Source organism: Symphalangus syndactylus, chromosome 16 (genome assembly GCF_028878055.3).
Source record: "Symphalangus syndactylus isolate Jambi chromosome 16, NHGRI_mSymSyn1-v2.1_pri, whole genome shotgun sequence".
NCBI classification, from domain to species: domain Eukaryota; kingdom Metazoa; phylum Chordata; class Mammalia; order Primates; family Hylobatidae; genus Symphalangus; species Symphalangus syndactylus.
In genome coordinates this window covers 71,915,236-71,933,786 of record NC_072438.2, presented here as the reverse complement: position 1 = coordinate 71,933,786, position 18,551 = coordinate 71,915,236, and the positions used below count along the sequence as shown (strand labels likewise).

Here is an 18,551-nt window from a genome sequence, read left to right as displayed (position 1 = left end):
CCACACCAGGCCAATTTTTTGTATTTTTAGTAGAGACAAGGTTTCACCATGTTGGCCAGGCTGGTTTTTAACTCCTGACCTCAAGTGATACACCTGCCTCGGCCTCCCAAAGTGCTAGGATTACAGGCGTGAGCCACTGCGCCCGGCCCAAAACAGGCATTTCTAAAAGTTAAATGCTCCCCCTTCCACATGAAAATTTTAGTTACCAGAGAGTATGAAATGCCCTTTAAAATTTAAAGTTCCCATAAAGTATTTCAAAAAGTGATAAAAGAGAAACAATAGGCAAGCAGAACAGCGAATAGGAACTAGCATGGTTAAACAGAATTAAGAGTGGAAAAGATGCAACAAACAGCATCCTGTGATGATAGATGTGTAGGGTTTTTAAGCTGATTAAAACATAAATGAGCTACACAAAACTTGAGAATATATGAAACTAAACCAGGACAAGAAGTTAACTTTACATTAATATGTCATTCATAAAAGTAGACAAAGGGCTATCTGTATATCCATCTAAACATCTGTAAAATGTGTATATTAACAGCAGATCTGCTAATCAAGCTATTAATAAGCAAATGGCAATTATTCCAATCTAATTCACAGCTCTCAGTGATTTAAATAGTATATTTTCTCAATACAGAAAAATTATATAATCTATTAAATATAATAGTCCTTTGGAAATTATGGGGCATTTAGAATACAGTTTAGTAATTGAGTATATAAAATGAATATGGACAAAAGAAAAAATACATGATAAAAGTATGAAAAAGTTAATTATCTTCAGAGTACTAGTTGCAGTTCTGGTCAAGTTATTCATATCTCATAAGCATTCAGATATCTTAAAAGATAACTTGTTCTTATTCTGAGTACATGACATATAAAAAACATTTTGAAACTGATAGAGAATTCTATTCTCTGTCTAAAGTTTCTTTTTCTTAGTTTTTTACTCCTTGAGTAATCAGATGGACACAGATTCTTCAGAAGACATATTTAGAGGAAAGACAGATAATCAAGGAAAACTGTGTGGCATTTTGAGAATGAATACCAAAAGAGGAATTTGGTGCTAAAAAGAAGTTATCAAGACAAAAATATTAGTATTCTCAAAACTTATAAGACCAACTATTGAACCTAGAAATAACCTGAACATAAGAAATGAACTATTCTGTTAGGAAGAGATAAGAAAAGGGACCCAAGAAACAGCTAACTATGAAGTTTTAAAAAAGAAAAAAAAGGCCAGATGCAGTGGCTCATGCCTGTAATCCCAGCACTTTGGGAGGCCGAGGCAGGTGGATCATCTGAGGTAGGGAGTTCGAGACCAGTCCGGCCAACATGCTGAAACTCCATCCCTACTCAAAAATACAAAAATTAGCTGGGCGTGGTGGCACATGCCTGTGGTCCCAGCTCCTCAGCTACTTGGGAGGCTGAGGCATGAGAATTGCTTGAACCTGGGAGGTGGAGGTTGCAATGAGCCGAGATTGTGCTGCTGCACTCCAGCCTGGGTGACAGAGCGACTGTTTCAAAAACAAAACAAAAGCCCTCACACACAAAAAAAGAAAAAGCTGACTTCCCCAAAGCAGTATTATAACATGCTAAAGAACCTCTTTCTATGTCCCTTATTTATTTACATTTGCTAAAGCTAGAATGCAAATAGGTGACAATGTGCAATCTCTTTCTAAAATGTTTCTAAATTTCTAATGTTAATTCACAATTTTATTTCCTCCAATATGCAAGAAAATTTTGTTTTGCACATAAGCATTCATAACTTTGGAAATTTTAATCCATGATATAAATTCAAAGATGCCAAGACACCTATTGCAATTTTTTTTTTCTTTGAGATGGAGTTTCACTCTTGTTGCCCAGGCCAGAGTGCAATGGCATGATCTCAGCTCACTGCAACCTACACCTTCTGGGTTCAAGCAATTCTCCTGCCTCAGCCTCCCAAGTAGCTGGGATTATAGGCACCCGTCACCACGCCCAGCTAATACCTATTGCAATTTAAAAACAAATTACAGCTGTAAGTAGAAAATTTTTGTTAAATTTAGTGTGGATTTTTGTACCCATTTTCTATTTCAAGTAGATTAACCCCTTAGATATATTCTGCTAAAATCATACTTGTTGCCTAACACCCAGTTAACAAAGCAAAACAAAAACCAGTTAATTTATAAAAACAAAATGCTAATTCTTGTTCTACATGAACGTATTTCATAGATTTTAAGGGGTTAATCACCAATTAGAAGACATGCTGTGTCCACACTATTTTAAGATTAATCGTTAATGGGAATATATTAATTCAAATTAACATGGTAATGTAAAATATATAACCCACTCAACCATTTAAAAACTAGTGTGAACACTGCTCAATACTAGAAGAGACGAAGACAAAACAAAACAGCCACACAAAGGACAATAAATGCCAGGCTCTGCATCCAAAATCCCTCCTTTATCAAATGGCAGATGTGACACTGAGCTTTTGAAAACCTTGGTCAAAAATCCTTCCGATGTCTTGGCAGCAACCCCTGACAGGATCAATCCCCTCTGCTAGAAGGCTTTGGACCGGGCCTGATAAGCTACAGGTGGGAAAAAACACACAAAATACTTAACTTGCTGCAGAAAAGATTCTGTAGCAAGGGTTAGAGCATTCTGAACATTCCAAGCCTAAAGTCAATTAAATGTTTACTTAATGTTTAACTGTCAAACACAGTATCATAAAACAGATCTGTCATGCGTTTAACAGTTATTTGGACAACATAATCATTTCCTTTATTAATTAATTTTTGGTATTAAAAAGGACCATTATGCACTAAAGAGGCTACCACACAATGTGCACGTAGTAACGCTCATGATTTACAATTGTTCTTCCGGCAAAGCCTTCCTTAACCCCTGTACTAACTCCCCAAAGCAAGCTATAGGCTTTAAATGATTTTAAGACACAGAGCATTGGGAGCTGCAGTGAGAGAGAATACATACCGTTATTCTGCAGCAAGAAAGAAGCAATCTTCATAATGAAGCTAAAGACATGGTTTACTGCAGTTATCTGCAGCAAGGAACACTATCAATGTTTCTACACTTTGGCACATCCAACTTTTCAGCTCAGTGTCTTGAAGCAGAATCTTTCTATTTTGGACTGACCATTTTCCTCATCATAATATTTATGAAATTCAGAACAATAATTCTAACTCAAGTCTGGGTCAGACAAAAATATAATTTTGTTTCCTTTAGAAGGGATAGGTTATCAAATAATTTACTGCAAATATGATACTACTCACTTTAGACTTTTACAACATAATAAAATGGTTTGATACTGTACAAATTTAATTAAGTCTAAACATAAATGAACAAAATGTATTCTGAAATAAAGTTAATGGTTATCATTTTACACTAAATATAGCAACATTTATGATGTATCATATTAGTTTTATCAAATCCCATATGCTGTATATGACCTGACCAGATTGACTCAGGAACTGTTTCTCCAGCAACACCCATGGCCAGACCTTGACTAGAAACTCACATTCACATAAGAAAATCCTTTACATAAAACTCATTTAAGATGCAAAGCTTAAGATATAAATATCATCTGATTATGGTATACATGCAAAGTATGTAAAATTAGACATAGCTCCCAATGACATTTTTGGTAAAATGTTCTTTTCCTGGGTTGTGAAAAGCCCAGTGTCTTAAAAAAATTGCTTTGTTATAAGCAAACAAATTTAAAGAAACAGTAATTGAGAGACTACTGATGCTATTTTATACAAATGAATTTTAATATTAAGTATGTTGTACCCTCTTCCTCCTCAACCTGTATCACAAATAAATATTAGTGTAGACTGTTATTCCATACTCAACAAGATGTACAAAAACATGAAAGGAAACAAAGTAAATTTTATCTGACCCATAAAACAACAGAACCAACATACTGCAGACACTGATCATGCTTTTCAGCTTAAAAGCTTTTGAAGCTTTGAAAATGTTACAGAATAGTCCCTAAAGCAACATTGCTGGCACCAGCAGGATTTCATATTCTATAGTTGTAAATTAAGTTTAAAAACCCTGAATTGTGCTGTGACTCACTATCTACATTTACACAGTTTATGTTTCAGTATCTCAAGTGTGATATTAGGGTCAAATGTCCAAATCCTCCCGCTTTAGGATGTTCTGCATTTATGAAAGCGCTCCAAGCCAAAGAGCAACCTCAGAGAACTAGAAATATTTACCACAGGACAAGCCAAATCCATTATTACATATATAAAAATGCCTCTTAAAAATATAAGTGTTACGAATACTTAGCCAATTTTGTTTGTGAAAACTCTTGTCTGTTTTGTAATAACAAGGCAAGAGCAAAAACTTCTTAATCCAACTTAAAGTTGTGCCCCCTAGTCACTAGCAACATTTTAAAACCATTTTTTCATGCATTGACTATGCCAGTAAAAATAATTTTGAAGTTTTTTTCCAGAAATCTGAGGTTAGCAAGAAAAGAAAGAAATCAAGAAAATCAATCATACCATAGTGTTTTATATGAAAATACATCACTAAAAAGAGCATTTACTCTGTGGGAAATTATCTTAGGCAAAACCAGTTGCTAAATAAGTCAAATCTATCAAATTCACATGTAATGCCAGCATGTTGCCTTCTAGGGCTTAATGCCATCTTAAAGAGTAGATAAATGAAAAAAAAAGTTAACAGAAAGTAGAAAGTTTAATGGCTTTCCAACCTCCTTCCCTCATGTTCTCTTCTCGAATAATTGGAGATGTCAGTGTGATAGTGACTTGCATTTTGGGTTCCACACATGAATTCAAAATTATTGCCGCTTCAGATACAGCACATTTTATGTCATACTTCTCAGGGCTTATAACCTGTGTAATGAAGATTATAAGAAACAAATTGGATTGATCTGTTGTATTAACAAACAAAAGCACCTTCATTATGGCTCTTTCACTCTCTTACTACCCTAACCATTCTATATGAGGACTGGATCATATACTGCTCCTTCTAGGAAGCCCTGCCATACATGCCAGTATTATTAGTCTTACTCCCTACTTTCAGAATTCTGTGTTGAACTAATATTTACCATTGTTTGTACTGTGAGTTATTTGTACATAGGTGTGTCTCTCTTAGATGATAAATTCTTGGATAAAAGAAACACTGCCATATTTATAATATATATTTGCATAATTTGAATGAAGCTAAAATGGCTACCTGACCTTAATAGGAGCTACAATTTATTCCCATATTGTACATTTTCTGTGAAATCGACATTTTATCAGGGAGCAGAAAGTCTCAGTAAATATCCAGAAAAACCAGGATTTGCTGTAATTTGGTAGACACGTAATAAGCTCCATTTTATACGAACAAATGAAGACTCTACAGAAACTACATACAGTATTTACAGTACAGTATCTAGGTTTAAATCCTAGCTCTGATACTTTACCAGTGATGCGATGATAGACAAATTATTTAACTATCCTGCACCTATTTCTGTAAGAAGGAGAAAATAATTGTACCTAACCTGTAGGGTGGCTGGAAGATTAAATGAATCAACTATATAAAGCACTTACTATAGTACAAATTAACTATAAATGAATTTTATTTCACTTGCTTATCCACTTATATAGATGGGTTTGAAGAGTATTCCACTTTTAGCTTAACTGGTTGTTATTTAGTTATGATATATTCCTTGGTTTGCACTTTTACTAAACACCACAATTAGGATCAAGATGTTCCTCGCAAATTCTATGATTCTTCCAAGGCTTCCAAACCTTTTATTTTCCCCCTTCATTGCCCTAGCAGCCTCAACAGGAGTAAGAAGTAAACACACAACAAAGCCAATTCTCCTGGCTCCTGATAATTAAAAAAAAGACTCATCTACAATAAAAAGTTTCCCATCTGGAATAACGGTAATATAAAACAAGCAACAGTAAGTGCAGAGTTGTCAGTTTTAAGTTTAATACTGTGCTTCATTGTCCCTTTTGTCATCAGTTGCTCTGTTACAGTAAGGTACTGTTCTAATTCACTACTGTAGAATACATATTACCAATGAAATCTGATTCCTTGAATTTAGAATGCTTCATTAAATTGTGAGTTTTATACCCTCAATTATTAAAGGAATCACTATTTTAAATCTCAGTCATTCTGACAAGCTAATATATAAAATTTTTATAAATTTAAGCTTAAAAAAAGTTTGTTTTTGTAGGACCCAAATAAAATATTAGTTTTGCATTGCCATGTTTTGCTGAATGGAGACAAGATAAGTATTTCCTACCATATAAACATCTAGGAAACTGAAAATATGCACAATAAAACTGGGGAAATTAAAATCAGAAAGACTATTTTAGTTACTATATTTTATTAAAAGCATTAAACTACATAGGCAAGAGATTCATGAATTAAAAAAATTTAACCTTGCTACACATGGGATTTTTTTTTTTAAAATCACTTTGTCCTAACAACTGCCTTCTTATGATTCAAGTCTTGGAAAAAGAACAAGAAAGGGAAGGCATATGCTGCAATTTTACATTTTTAAATAAGTCAGTAAGATGGCTTCATGCCACATATAATCACTATAAAACCTAAAAAAGATGAAGTAGAAAATAGTTTCATCAGTTTGCACAGTCAAACAAAAAATACAGAAAGTCAAGCCAAAATTTTAAAGGCTGGCTTAGGTTTAAACCGAAGTACAGTGAGTCCCGCCAAAAACTTCTGAACCAGACAAGGGGTAAAAATTAACATTTCCATCATACTTACAGCAAGCTGTTTGGGTAGGTTTTCTGCAATACGGCTTAATAATGTCTTTGAAGGTTTCTCTGAGCACAGCAAAACAAGGTTGACATTTCTATCTCCTCGGAGAAGTAATCCTTTTGCCAATACTCCCACTCGCAAAACTCCTTTCAAAGCTCTGCAGTAAAATAAAATTATATTATGATATTTCTCTGCTTAACCAGAAGCATGATATTCTGTAAACATACAATAGTAAGTGAAATAACTTTTATACCATTAAAATTTCCATCAACCGCAGTAGAAAGACATCCAGCATTTTTAGAACTATACTTCATTTAAGCAATGTGGATTAAAAAAAAAAATAAGAAAGAGCTAAGTTCTTTACAGAAAGACAAGTGCAAAGCAATGGACATTAATACTTCTGTTTCTTATTTCACAAGTCAGAATAATAAGAGTTATGTTTAATGTAATACAAAAATTTTTCCAAATGGTAAAAGGAAAATAAAAAGTTACAGCTAATAATGCAAACTTGATATAAAGACATTGCTAAAGCTTAGGCTTAATCATGCTTTATAGTCAGTGCTTTAAGGAAATAGTTACTAAAACAAAGACTGGGTGTGGGGCAGAACCAACAAATAAATAAAAACAGAAAAACAGCAGCTGAGTACAACTGTAAAACTATAATGGCTGCTTTGAAATAGACTCAAAATAGTTTATATAAACTTAAAATGCGTACAATCACAAGGTTAGAGACTACATATGTCCGTGGAACTGTGTATTTCTATTTTTGCAAGCAGCGGCTGAATATATGAAATATCTAACACAGGTATGGTTAAAACAAATAGAACTCACACCAGAGTTATCAGTCATAAGCTATATTTCAAATGTAAGAAGTCCACATAAGAAAAACCAAAATTACACATGGTAAATAACTTTCAAAACACACCTGTCTTTACCTCCCTCTTTCTTATCATCTCCCTCTTTGTTCTTGTTCTTCTCATGTTCAGACAAACTGTCTGAAACGAGTTTTAAAGCACGTTCAGTAATAGAAACAATTTTCTGAACTGCCTGTAACTCCTCTTCAGTTGGATAAATGGTGGCATGTTTTGTCATTACATAACGGTCATCAGATGAGTCAGGACGACGTAAGGGCTACAGAGAAACAAAGTTGCTCAATTTAAAAAAAAGTTTCCTGAGCAAAAGCAAATTATATTTTTCAACTATACATATTTGTTGTATCTTTTCAATAAGAAAGCCTTTATCTTCTTTTTTCCATTTCAGTAAAAATGAAAATGCAAACTATGGAAAGTTATACCATCAAGACTATATGTATGTATGTAGGCATGCATGCATGCATGTATACCCACTTTGCCTCAAAACAAGTAACATTTATAATACATATAAACCTAAAGCTATGAAAATGCTCTTTACTCAACCTTAAAAACAAGTGATTCTGAAACTTTCTTTGCTTTCAGTAATTCAAGTCTTATAACTGCCAACCCTCTGAGCAAAGATAAATGAGAGAATAGGTTAAAGAAGAGAAGTCTACTTTTTTCTTATAACTGCTCTATAGAGAAACAAATCTTGCTTTTGGTAGACTGAACTTACACAAAATGTCCCTTTTATCCAGCTTCTGTACAACATAAACTCTCAAGATGCAGATTTTTCCTATAGTCTTAATAACACATCAACTCTGGGGCTTATCTTAAAACCATTTTATCTACCCCTTATCTTTCACTCAATTCAGAAGTAGTAGGTTTTAGATGGTCAAAACTGGAAGAAGGAAAAAAGATTCTAAACCACTGGTAATGGAAAAATAAGAATAAATTTCTTTTTATTAAAAAAAAAATGTTTATAGACACTGGGTCTCACCATGTTGCCTAGGCTAGTCTTGAACTTCTAGCATCAAGCCATCCTTTCACCTTGGTTTTCCCAAAGTACTGGGATTATAGGCATGAGCCACTGCACCCAGACCAGTAAGAATAAATCTAAAGACAAAGCAGTTGCCTTCAACATCAGTTGTTCCTGACAGGTATACAGGCTCATGCCTGTGTCCCGGCTACTAGGGAAGCTGAGGCTGCGGTGAGCTATGATCATGTCACTGCATTCCAGAGGAAAAATAAGAAAAGAAACAAGAAAAAAAATTAGTTGTTCCTGCTCATGTAAGGAAAACCAAAGGCAAGAGTTTCATGTGAAAGAAGAGTTGGCATAAAAAGCTCTGTTCCCGTTTAGCATATACTGAAAATAAGAAAGATTCCCAGAAATTCTATGAGGTCCTTATACAGAAGACACAGGAAACATATTCCCTTCCTGTAAAAAATGGAGGAAAGATTCTAAATCAGATTCAAAACTTTTATCAAGCTGGGTGCGGTGGCTCATGCCTGTAATCCCAGCATTTTGGGAGGCCCGGGCAGACGCATCTCCTGAGGTCAGGAGTTCAAGACCAGTCTGGCCAACATGGCGAAACTCTATCTTTACTAATAATACAAAAATTAGCCAGGTGTGGTGGTGAGTGCCTATAATCCCAGTTACTTGGGAGGCTGAGGCAGGAGAATTGCTTGAACCTGGGAAGCGCAGGTTGCATGCAGTGAGCCGAGATCACGCCACTGCACTCCAGCCTGGGCGACAAGCAAGACTCTGTCTCAAAAAAACTACCAAGATTACAAGATTATTAAGTCTAAACATTAGCCCCTCCAAAATTGTTTTCTTCTAATGCTGAACCAGTCAAACTTTCACCCCTTATATTACCAACGCGGACACTCACTGCAGGCCCCTGAGGCTGAGGAGGCATGCCTGGTCGGACTCCCAGAAGGCCTAATGGGCCTGGAGGACCATGAGGATAACCTCCATCTGGCATTCGGCGGCGATCATCCCAATGATGTTGTTCTTCCTCCATTCTTCTCCAGTACATGTCCTCTTCGTAACGTCTGAAACATAAAGAATGACATTATAAGCATATGAGGAAAAATACAGCCCAAGAACTTACATCAATAGTGACATTAAAAGCAATAAAAAATCCCACCAACATCAGCCTAGCTAAAATTCCTTCCCAAATGTATCTGATTTTCCATGTTTGCTTTCATTGCGAAGTAAATGAAAGAGAAAAGAGAGAATGAAAAGCAGAAGAAAATTTCAGCCTGAGGAAAAAGTAAAAAGAACAGGCATCAGAAACCTCACAGTTTCTTACAACCTCTCTCCTGCTTTAAGTATGAATTAGAAACCCAATGCCACCAAAAGGAGGCAGGCCAACACTGTGAGTAAATGACCTGAAGTGCACATATCACATTTGGGAATTTTCTTCATGTCCTCAAAGAAACATGCTCTTTCCTATGTCTCTACTATGAAGAAAAACAGTGCAAGGCAGTGATAAATGGCAAGTCATAGTCAGTATTACTGTTGGAGACATATTAAGGGTGTTGGGAATTATGGTAAAGTAGAAAGAACATGTCCTGGCTAGAGATAACAGCTGCTGCAACTCAGCTCCTATTAATTGTCACCATAAGGGAATACAATAGTCCCCACCATCCTCGTCGCTGTGGTTTCAGTTACCTATGGTCAACCACAGTATACAAATATTGAACACAATCTTCCAGAAACAAACAATTCATAAGTTTTAAATCTTGTGCCATTTTGAGTAGTGTGATGAAATCTTGCGCTGTCCAGCTCCATCCCACCTATGAAGCATCCCTTTGTCCAGCATGTCCACACAGTATACGCCCTACTAGCCTATTAGTTGCTTAGTAACTAACACCGTTATCAGATGGAAAACACATAGTATATACAGGGTTTCGTACAACCTGCAATTTTAGGTATCCACTGGTGGTCTTGTAACGTAACCCCCTTGGACAAGGAGGGACTACTGTACAGGCTGTATTGCTGAGGTCATCACGATTTTTGTGAAACTTCACGGTTGCTTGTTCAGATTATAAAATACTATGCATACCAAATATAACACCTCTGAGCTGAACTCAGAATGTGGGCAGCTAGTGTATAGCCTCTGCTTTACTGACCAACATCTGCAGAATCTACTTTTTTTTTTTTTTTTTTTTTTTTTTACCATCTCCTCCCCTCTGCCCTCCCAGTTCTTTCCTTATTTTCAACTTCAAACTAGGATATCAATAATTCCCAAGGGAAACCATGTGTCTACAGCAAATTCTGTTAACAATTAGGTTAAGGTTTTACTAATGTAATCTGTTAACACCTAAGAAAGAAGTGTGCTTCCTGACTACCTTTATAGAAACTACCAATTTCCTCAGGTTGGGAATAAGCAGTGCTTTTTTTTTTTTTTTTTTTCCTTAAATTGGCAGAGTCCCACTCTGTCACCCAGTGCAGTGGCGTGATCACCGGTCTCTACAGCCTTGACCTCCCATGATCAGGTGATCCTCCCACCTCAGCCCCCCAAGCAGATGGGAATACAGGTGTGCACCACCGCACCCGGCTAATTTTCATATTTTTTGTAGAGACGGGGTCTTGTCATTTTGTCTAGGCTGGTCTCAAACTCCTGGGCTCAACTGATTGCCCGCCTTGGCCTCCCAAAGTGCTGGGATTACAGGCAGTGTGCCACCGTGCCCAGCCAGCAGTGCTTTTTAGGATCATCCAACTGGGGACTGATAGAAACCATTCTTCTATCTATGCTATTTAGGCTTTGAGGAAAAAATGAATAAAAACAGCTTAAAGGTTCTGGAAAATCCCGTTCATTCCAGTTTCTAATAGTTTACTGTTACTGCTAACAACGTTTAAGTCAAATGAGGGCAGGGACCTTTATCCATTGTTTACCAATTTGTGCTCACTACCTAATACAGTTCCTGGCACACTGTGGATGCTTAATAGTTGGTATTATCAGTGAAAGAGGAAAGCACTGTATAATCTAGATATAGAGGAGAATTCCCAATATGTTACAAAGGCAGAAACTTCATAAAGGACAAAACTGATAAATGTGTAAAAATTAAAACCAACACATACATAATAGTAAAAACTATTTAAAGGTAACCCACAAAAAAGGATTAATAATAACAACGTAAGAAATGTCTGTACACATCAACAGGTAAGAAAAAACAAGCAATTTACCACAAAAGAAGTATAAATAGCCAAACATGAAAACAATTCAAACTGAAACAAAATGGCTACCACATTTAATTGGTAGAGATTTTATTAAGCTGTAGCAAGGGTTCTCCAGGTGCGATCCAGGGACTCCAAGTGGTCCCTGAGACTCTTTCAGGAGATCCATGGGGTCAAAATTATTTTCACAATAAGGCCAGTCGTGGTGGCTCATACATGTAATTCCAGCACTTTGGGAGACCAAGGCGGGCAGATCACTTGAGGCCAGGAGTTTGAGACCAGCCTGGTCAACCTGGTGAAAGCCCATCCCTACTAAAAATGCAAAAGTTAGGCAGGCATGGTGGCAGGTGCCTGTAATCCCAACTACTTGGGAGGCTGAGGCAAGAGAATCGCTTAAACCCCAGGAGGTGGAGAGTGCAGTGAGCCAAGATCGTGCCATTGCACTCCAGCCTGGGCAACACAGTGAGACTCTGTTTAAAAAAAAAAAAAAATTATTTTCATAATAAATACTAAGACACTTATTTGCTCTTTCATTCTAGGTGTACAGTGAAATTATCCAGAGGCAACATGTGTTATTCACCACATATGAACACAAAAGCAAACATGAGAATCTTGCTGCCTTCTGTAAAACCAGACATTAAAGAGATGTACAAAAATGTAAAATAGCGTAACTTTTCCCACTATTCTGCGGAATAGTTAATTTTTTTTACTGTATTTTATTGATTAAATATATCATGTGTAATATTTTAACAAATATACATGTAACCATATTTCAAAAAATAATTAAAATGTCATTTTAAAATGAATTAACAAATATTTAAATTTCTTAGTTTTAATTTTTTTTTATTTTTTGAGACGGAGTTTTGCTCTTGTTGCCCAGGCTGGAGTATAATGGCACGATCTCGCCTCACTGCAACCTCCTCCTCCCGGGTTCAAGCGATTCTCCTGCTTCAGCCTCCTGAGTAGCTGGGATTACAGGCATGTGCCACCACGGCCGGCTAATTTTGTATTTTTAGTAGAGACGGGGATTTCTCCATGTTGGTCAGGCTGGTCTTGAACTCCCGACCTCAGGTGATCCACCCGCCTCACCCGCCCAAAGTGCTGGGATTATAGGCATGAGCAACTGTGCCCGGCCAGTTTTAATTTTTAATACAGTTAAGTCTTGACAGATATAACCCACATAAGGACTCTTTGGAGTCCTTCATAATTGAGGATAAAGGATCCTGAGACCAAAAAGTTTGAGAACCACTGAGTTATGCTATCCAGTATAGACAGACATGTGAGTATCCTTCAAACATTTCCATTTCCAATATTCTATTATTAGCAACTAACGATAATGTATGCAGTAATATCACCTCAATAGGTTCACATACTTGGTGAAAGAAACAAAAAAGTGCCTCAAGGAGGGTCAATATATTAATAATTATAATAAGGAAACACTAGAAACTACCTAAATATCTAAACAATAACAACAAGGATTGGTTATAAAGAAAATTTTACATATGCACAAAAATTACTATGTCCTCATGAAAAACAAAATAATCCAAATTTAGTTTTTAAAGTTGAAGATACGTAAACGAAAAAAGTGGATTATGAAAATAGTGTATGTTTCTGCTAAAACTGTATTTTAAAAGTTATACAAAAATATTCACAGCGGCAATATTCGTAATAGCAAAAATGTGGAAACATGTTGCATGTCCATTAACTAATGAACGAATAAACAAAATGTGGTACATAAGGATGTATTATTTGGTATTATTTAGTCATAAAAGAAAATGGAATACTGATACATGTTACAATCTGGATGAACCATGAAAACATTATGCTAAGTGAACAATGCCAGACACAAAAGACCATAAACTGTATTAAGTTGCAAAAATAATCGCGGTTTGTACCAAATGAATTTATTAATTCAAATCGTCATCTGGCACAAACCATGATTACTTTTGCATTAACCTAATATGACTCCATTTATATGAAATCTCTAGAACAGGCAAATCTAGAGACAGAAAGGTTAGAGGCTGTCTAGGGCTGGGGCTGGAGGAGATACTAGGGGACACATGGGGAATTATTGTTAATGGGTACGTGACTTCTTTTGAGGGTGATGAACTGTCCTAAATTGATTGTGGTGATTGTTGCACAACTCTGTCACTGTATAAGTTTAGAAGATATGTTATATTTCAATAAAACTTAACATTTATATCTTTATGTATATAAATAAATATTTGAAATATGTTTTCTCAATTCTCCTTCCCTGTAGCCACTAAAGTTTCTTAATGGACATTATTAACATGTAGAATCTATCCAATCTTATACTTCTATCAGGTAATGTATGTCTATTTTGCTTGTTTGAAACCGAGGCACTTATTTATAATACGAAACTATTTCTTCATATGTTTAATTTATAAAAGATGCCACTTAAACATATAACTCTAATACCAAGGCCACAGTAAAATATTAGTATAGCCAGTAACAATTTTAATGCATGTCTTTCCTAGACCTAGGATCTTCCTCAAGAGTGAAAATTGGAAGTGAATAAATCGGATTGCTTTGAATGGGAGTCACATGCCCAGAATGGCTAAGTTTTTAAGAAAGGCTGAACCACTTACTAGGCTATTAAAAGTTAAAGATATTACCTCATTTCCATTCTCCAACGCTCCTCTTCTTCTCGTCTTCGCCAGTACTCCTCCTTCTGCATTTGCTTCCTCATTTTCTCTTCTTGAATCTTTCTTGCTCGAATACTAGGCTTCACTTCTACTTGCAAATCTGGATTTACTTTTTTCTATTAATATAAATAAGACGTTAAAAAAATAGCAGCCCCAAAACAATCTACATGTATTTTTAATCATACAATTACATGTATTCTTTAATCATGGAGGCTTTTAGTTGCAAGTTTCCCACTAGAGAGTAAAATCAATATAATTAAGGTAAATCAGAGAAAAGATTCAAAACACATTAATAAAAATTATGTAAAAAGTACGTAACTTAGTGCTGACCAACAAATCATGAAATCCTTAGAAAAACTAATGGATATTTAATTTTACTTTACATTTGACCCTTGAACAACACGGGTTTGAAGTGTATGAATACCCTTACATCTATGCTGCTGAGTTTCTTCTGCCTCTGCCACCCCTGAGAGAGTAAGACCAACCCCTCCTCTTCTTCCTCAGCCTACTCAACTTGAAGATGATGAGGATGAAGACCTTTATATGATGACCCACTTCCACTTAATGAATACTAAATATTTTCTCACCGATTTTCTTAATATCTTCTCTTCTCTAGCTTACTTTATTCTAAGAATACAGTATATATGAGACACACATGACATACCAAATATATGTTAACATAAAAATAACTGTTTATGTTATCAGTAAGGCTTCTGGTCATCAGTAGGCTTTTAGAAGTTTTTAGGGAGTGAAAAGTTATAAGCAGCCTGGAATCCCAGCACTTGGGGAGGCCAGGGCAGGCGGATAACTTGAGGCCAGGAGTTTCAGACTAGCCTGGCCAACATGGTGAAACCTTCTCCAGGAAAATACAAAAGCTAGCCAGGCATGGTGGCACATGCCTGTAGTCCCAGCTACTTGGAAGGCTGCGGTGGGAGGATCACTGGAGCCCGGGAGGTTGCAGTGAGCCACATTCATGTCATTGTACTCCAGCCTGGGCAACAGAGCAAGGCCCTATCTCAAAAAAAAAAAAAAAAAAAAGAAAGGCAAATTTTTGAGTGCATGAGGGGCCCCTGACCTCCATGTTGTTCAAGGGTCAACTGTAACTGTTTATAAACAGATGACTCTAAATGTCTATGTTGGGGTTAAAAAGTTTCTTTCCATATTTAAGTACTACCCTTTTACACTGTTTTAATTTTCACCTCCTCCGTGTTTAAAACAGAAAACATGGATCTAGTACATCAATCCAGCCTAGTTAAAAACTTCAAATACAGGCCGGGCACGGTGGCTCACGCACATAATCCCAGCACTTTGGGAGGCCAAGGAGGGTGGATCATGAGGTCAGGAGTTCAGGCCAACCTGGCCAACATGGTGAAACCCCATCTCTACTAAAAATACAAAAATTAGCTGGGCATGGGGGCGCATGCCTGTAATCCCAGCTACTCAGGAGGCAGAGGCAGGAGAATTGCCTGAACAGGGACCCAGGAGGCAGAGGCTGCAGTGAGCCGAGATCATGCCTCTGCACTCCAGCCTTGGCTATAGAGCGAGACTCCATCTCATTAAAAAAACAAAAAAACAAAAAAACAAAAAAAACAAAAACAAAAAAAACAAAAAAACCTTCAAATACAATATCTGATTTATCTTAACATTTGAAGTGTATTCAGTGAAGAATTCCTACGCTAAGATAAGTGAAGGGATTTTCCAACGTATCAACTCGTCTCAAAGTTCATTTTGGGGGGAATTCTACCAGATAAAGGTGGATAAAGAGTCGAGACTTTTTTCAAACATTTTATGTGAATTAATTATCTTTACATGACTGCTTGGTCCAGGCAATGCTTCAGTTTTTGCCACAATTACTAAAACTGATGAGAATGTTATTCTTCTTTAAGTATAAAAATGGATAAATAAAAACCAAACATCCATCTGAGTCTATCAACATGACATGCTAATCTTAGAATGAGACATCATGGACTTGGCAAGCTGTGTTTAGATGCTTTGTTTTGCATATAGAATGCTCTGGGTGTTTTTTTTTGTTTTTTTTTTTTAAAGAAGGTAATAGCTGAAATTTTACTCACTTTATATTGAAGTCTGTGTCTTCGCCCTTTTAAGTGCATCTCCTTAGCATTGGGATCATTAAAGCTGCACTCGCATAATTTACAATGGAAGCGAATTACTTTTCCTTCATCGTTTCGTACCTTGGTGTGGAAAAAAAATTCAAGAATCATCATAGTTGAAGATGATATCATTCATAAACCCCCACATATTATTTGATGAAGTTGTACACAGTTAGAAGCGGCAATGTCTGTTACTTTTTTTTTTTTCCCCAGGACACAGTCTTGCTGTGTCGCCCATGCTGGAGTGCCGTGGTTCGATCTCAGCTCACTGCAACCTCAGCCTCCTGGGTTCAAGCGATTCTCCCGCCTCAGCCACCCGAGTAGCTGGGATTAAAGGTATGCACCACCATGACCGGCTCATTTTTTTTTTTGTATTTTTAGTAGAGAAAGGTTTTCACCATGTTGGCCAGGCTGGTCTCAAACTCCCTGTGATCCGCCCACCTTGGCCTCCCAAAGTGCTGGGATTATAGGCATGAGCCACCGCGCCTGGCCTATTACTTTTTAAAAGGATAGAAACTGTAGAAATGGGAATGAAAAGTTGGAATTTTAGTATGTAAGATGTGATAGCATATGTTTGCTCTTGTATCTTTCTTTTTTTTTGAGACAGAGTCTTGCTCTGTCACCTGGGCTAGAGTGCAGTGGTGTGATCTTGGCTCACTGCCAGCTCCGCCTCCCAGGTTCACACCATTCTCCTGCCTCAGTCTCCTGAGTAGCTGGGACTACAGGTGCCCGTCACCACGCCCATCTAATTTTTTGTATTTTTAGTAGAGATGGGGGTTTCACCATGTTAGCCAGGATGGTCTTCATCTCCTGACCTCGTGATCCGCCTGCCTTGGCCTCCCAAAGTGCTGGGATTACAGGCGTGAGCCACCGCACCTGGCCACTATCTTTCAATTTAATATTTTTGTCTGTATGTAAGCATTTAGATTTAAATGTAGCTAGATGTCTTAAATTTTCTAATAGTTACTGAATAATTGCTGCTGGCCAAGCATTGTTCTTGAAAATGAAGATAAAGAAGATTAACAGCATTATTTTGGTATACAAAATTTCTCAAAGCTCAAGGTTTTATAATATGTAACTTTATGGAAAATTAAGATGAATGTTTTTTCTAACTCAACAGTTATAGGAGGACAAGTAAACTTGAGTCTTACTATGAAGTCTATTAAGAATACTAAGTTCAAATTGTGCAAGCTTTAAGATCGGTTCTGAATGTAATTCTCTGAAGTTTAGGATTAAACAGTATCATCAAAAATTGGGTGTTTTGGTTGAGTTTTTTTGAGATAATCAAATCTTACTCCTTTAAGAGATGAAACTTAAAAGTCAGAATTATTTCTGAACTAATTATAAATTCCATAATCCAGCTATCCACCCTGTACACAAAGAATTCAATATACAATTTTTCTTTGTCTTGTTTTCTTTTCTTTTTTGTGAGACAGAGTCTCACTGTGTTGCCCAGGCTGGAGTACAGTTGTGTGATCTCGGCTCACTGCAACCTCCACCTCCCAGGTTCAAGTGATTGTGCCTCAGCGTCCCGAGTAGCTGGGATTACAGGCGTGTGCAACTACTGGCCTCGAACTCCTGGCCTCAAGTGATTCAGACACCTCGGCCTCCCAAAGTGCTGCAATTACAGGCGTGAGCCACTGTGCCTGGCCATCAATATATAATTTTTCTTGATAGGAAAAAGGATGCAAGAACAAATATTTATTTAAAACCTACTAGGCTGGGTGCAGTGGCTCATGCCTGTAATCACAGCACTTTGGAAGGCTGAGGCAGGCGGATCATGAGGTTGGGAGTTCGAGACCAGCCTGGCCAACATAGTGAAACCCCATCTACTAAAAAAAATACAAAAATCAGCTGCGGGTGGTGGCATGCACCTGTAATCCCAGCTACTTGGGAGGCTGAGGCAGAAGAATTGCTTGAACTCAGGAGGCAGAGGTTGCAGTGAGCCAAGACTGTGTCACTACACTTCAGCCTGGGTGACAGAATAAGACTCCGTCTCAAAAAA

At 36.8% G+C, this 18,551-nt stretch overlaps 1 protein-coding gene across 2 annotated transcripts in view; it reads right to left on the bottom strand.

Moving 5' to 3' along the window:
• Positions 1-18,551, bottom strand: part of ZFR (zinc finger RNA binding protein) — a 91,218-nt gene that overhangs the window by 26,844 nt on the left and 45,823 nt on the right. For both annotated transcript variants that reach the window (XM_055245684.2, XM_055245685.2), the window contains exons 10-15: positions 16,508-16,627; positions 14,406-14,551; positions 9,476-9,638; positions 7,658-7,863; positions 6,739-6,889; positions 4,709-4,850 (exon numbers count right to left, since the gene is read on the bottom strand). In XM_055245684.2, coding sequence (XP_055101659.1) covers positions 4,709-4,850; positions 6,739-6,889; positions 7,658-7,863; positions 9,476-9,638; positions 14,406-14,551; positions 16,508-16,627 — 928 coding nt within the window. The remainder of the gene's footprint in view (positions 1-4,708; positions 4,851-6,738; positions 6,890-7,657; positions 7,864-9,475; positions 9,639-14,405; positions 14,552-16,507; positions 16,628-18,551) is intronic.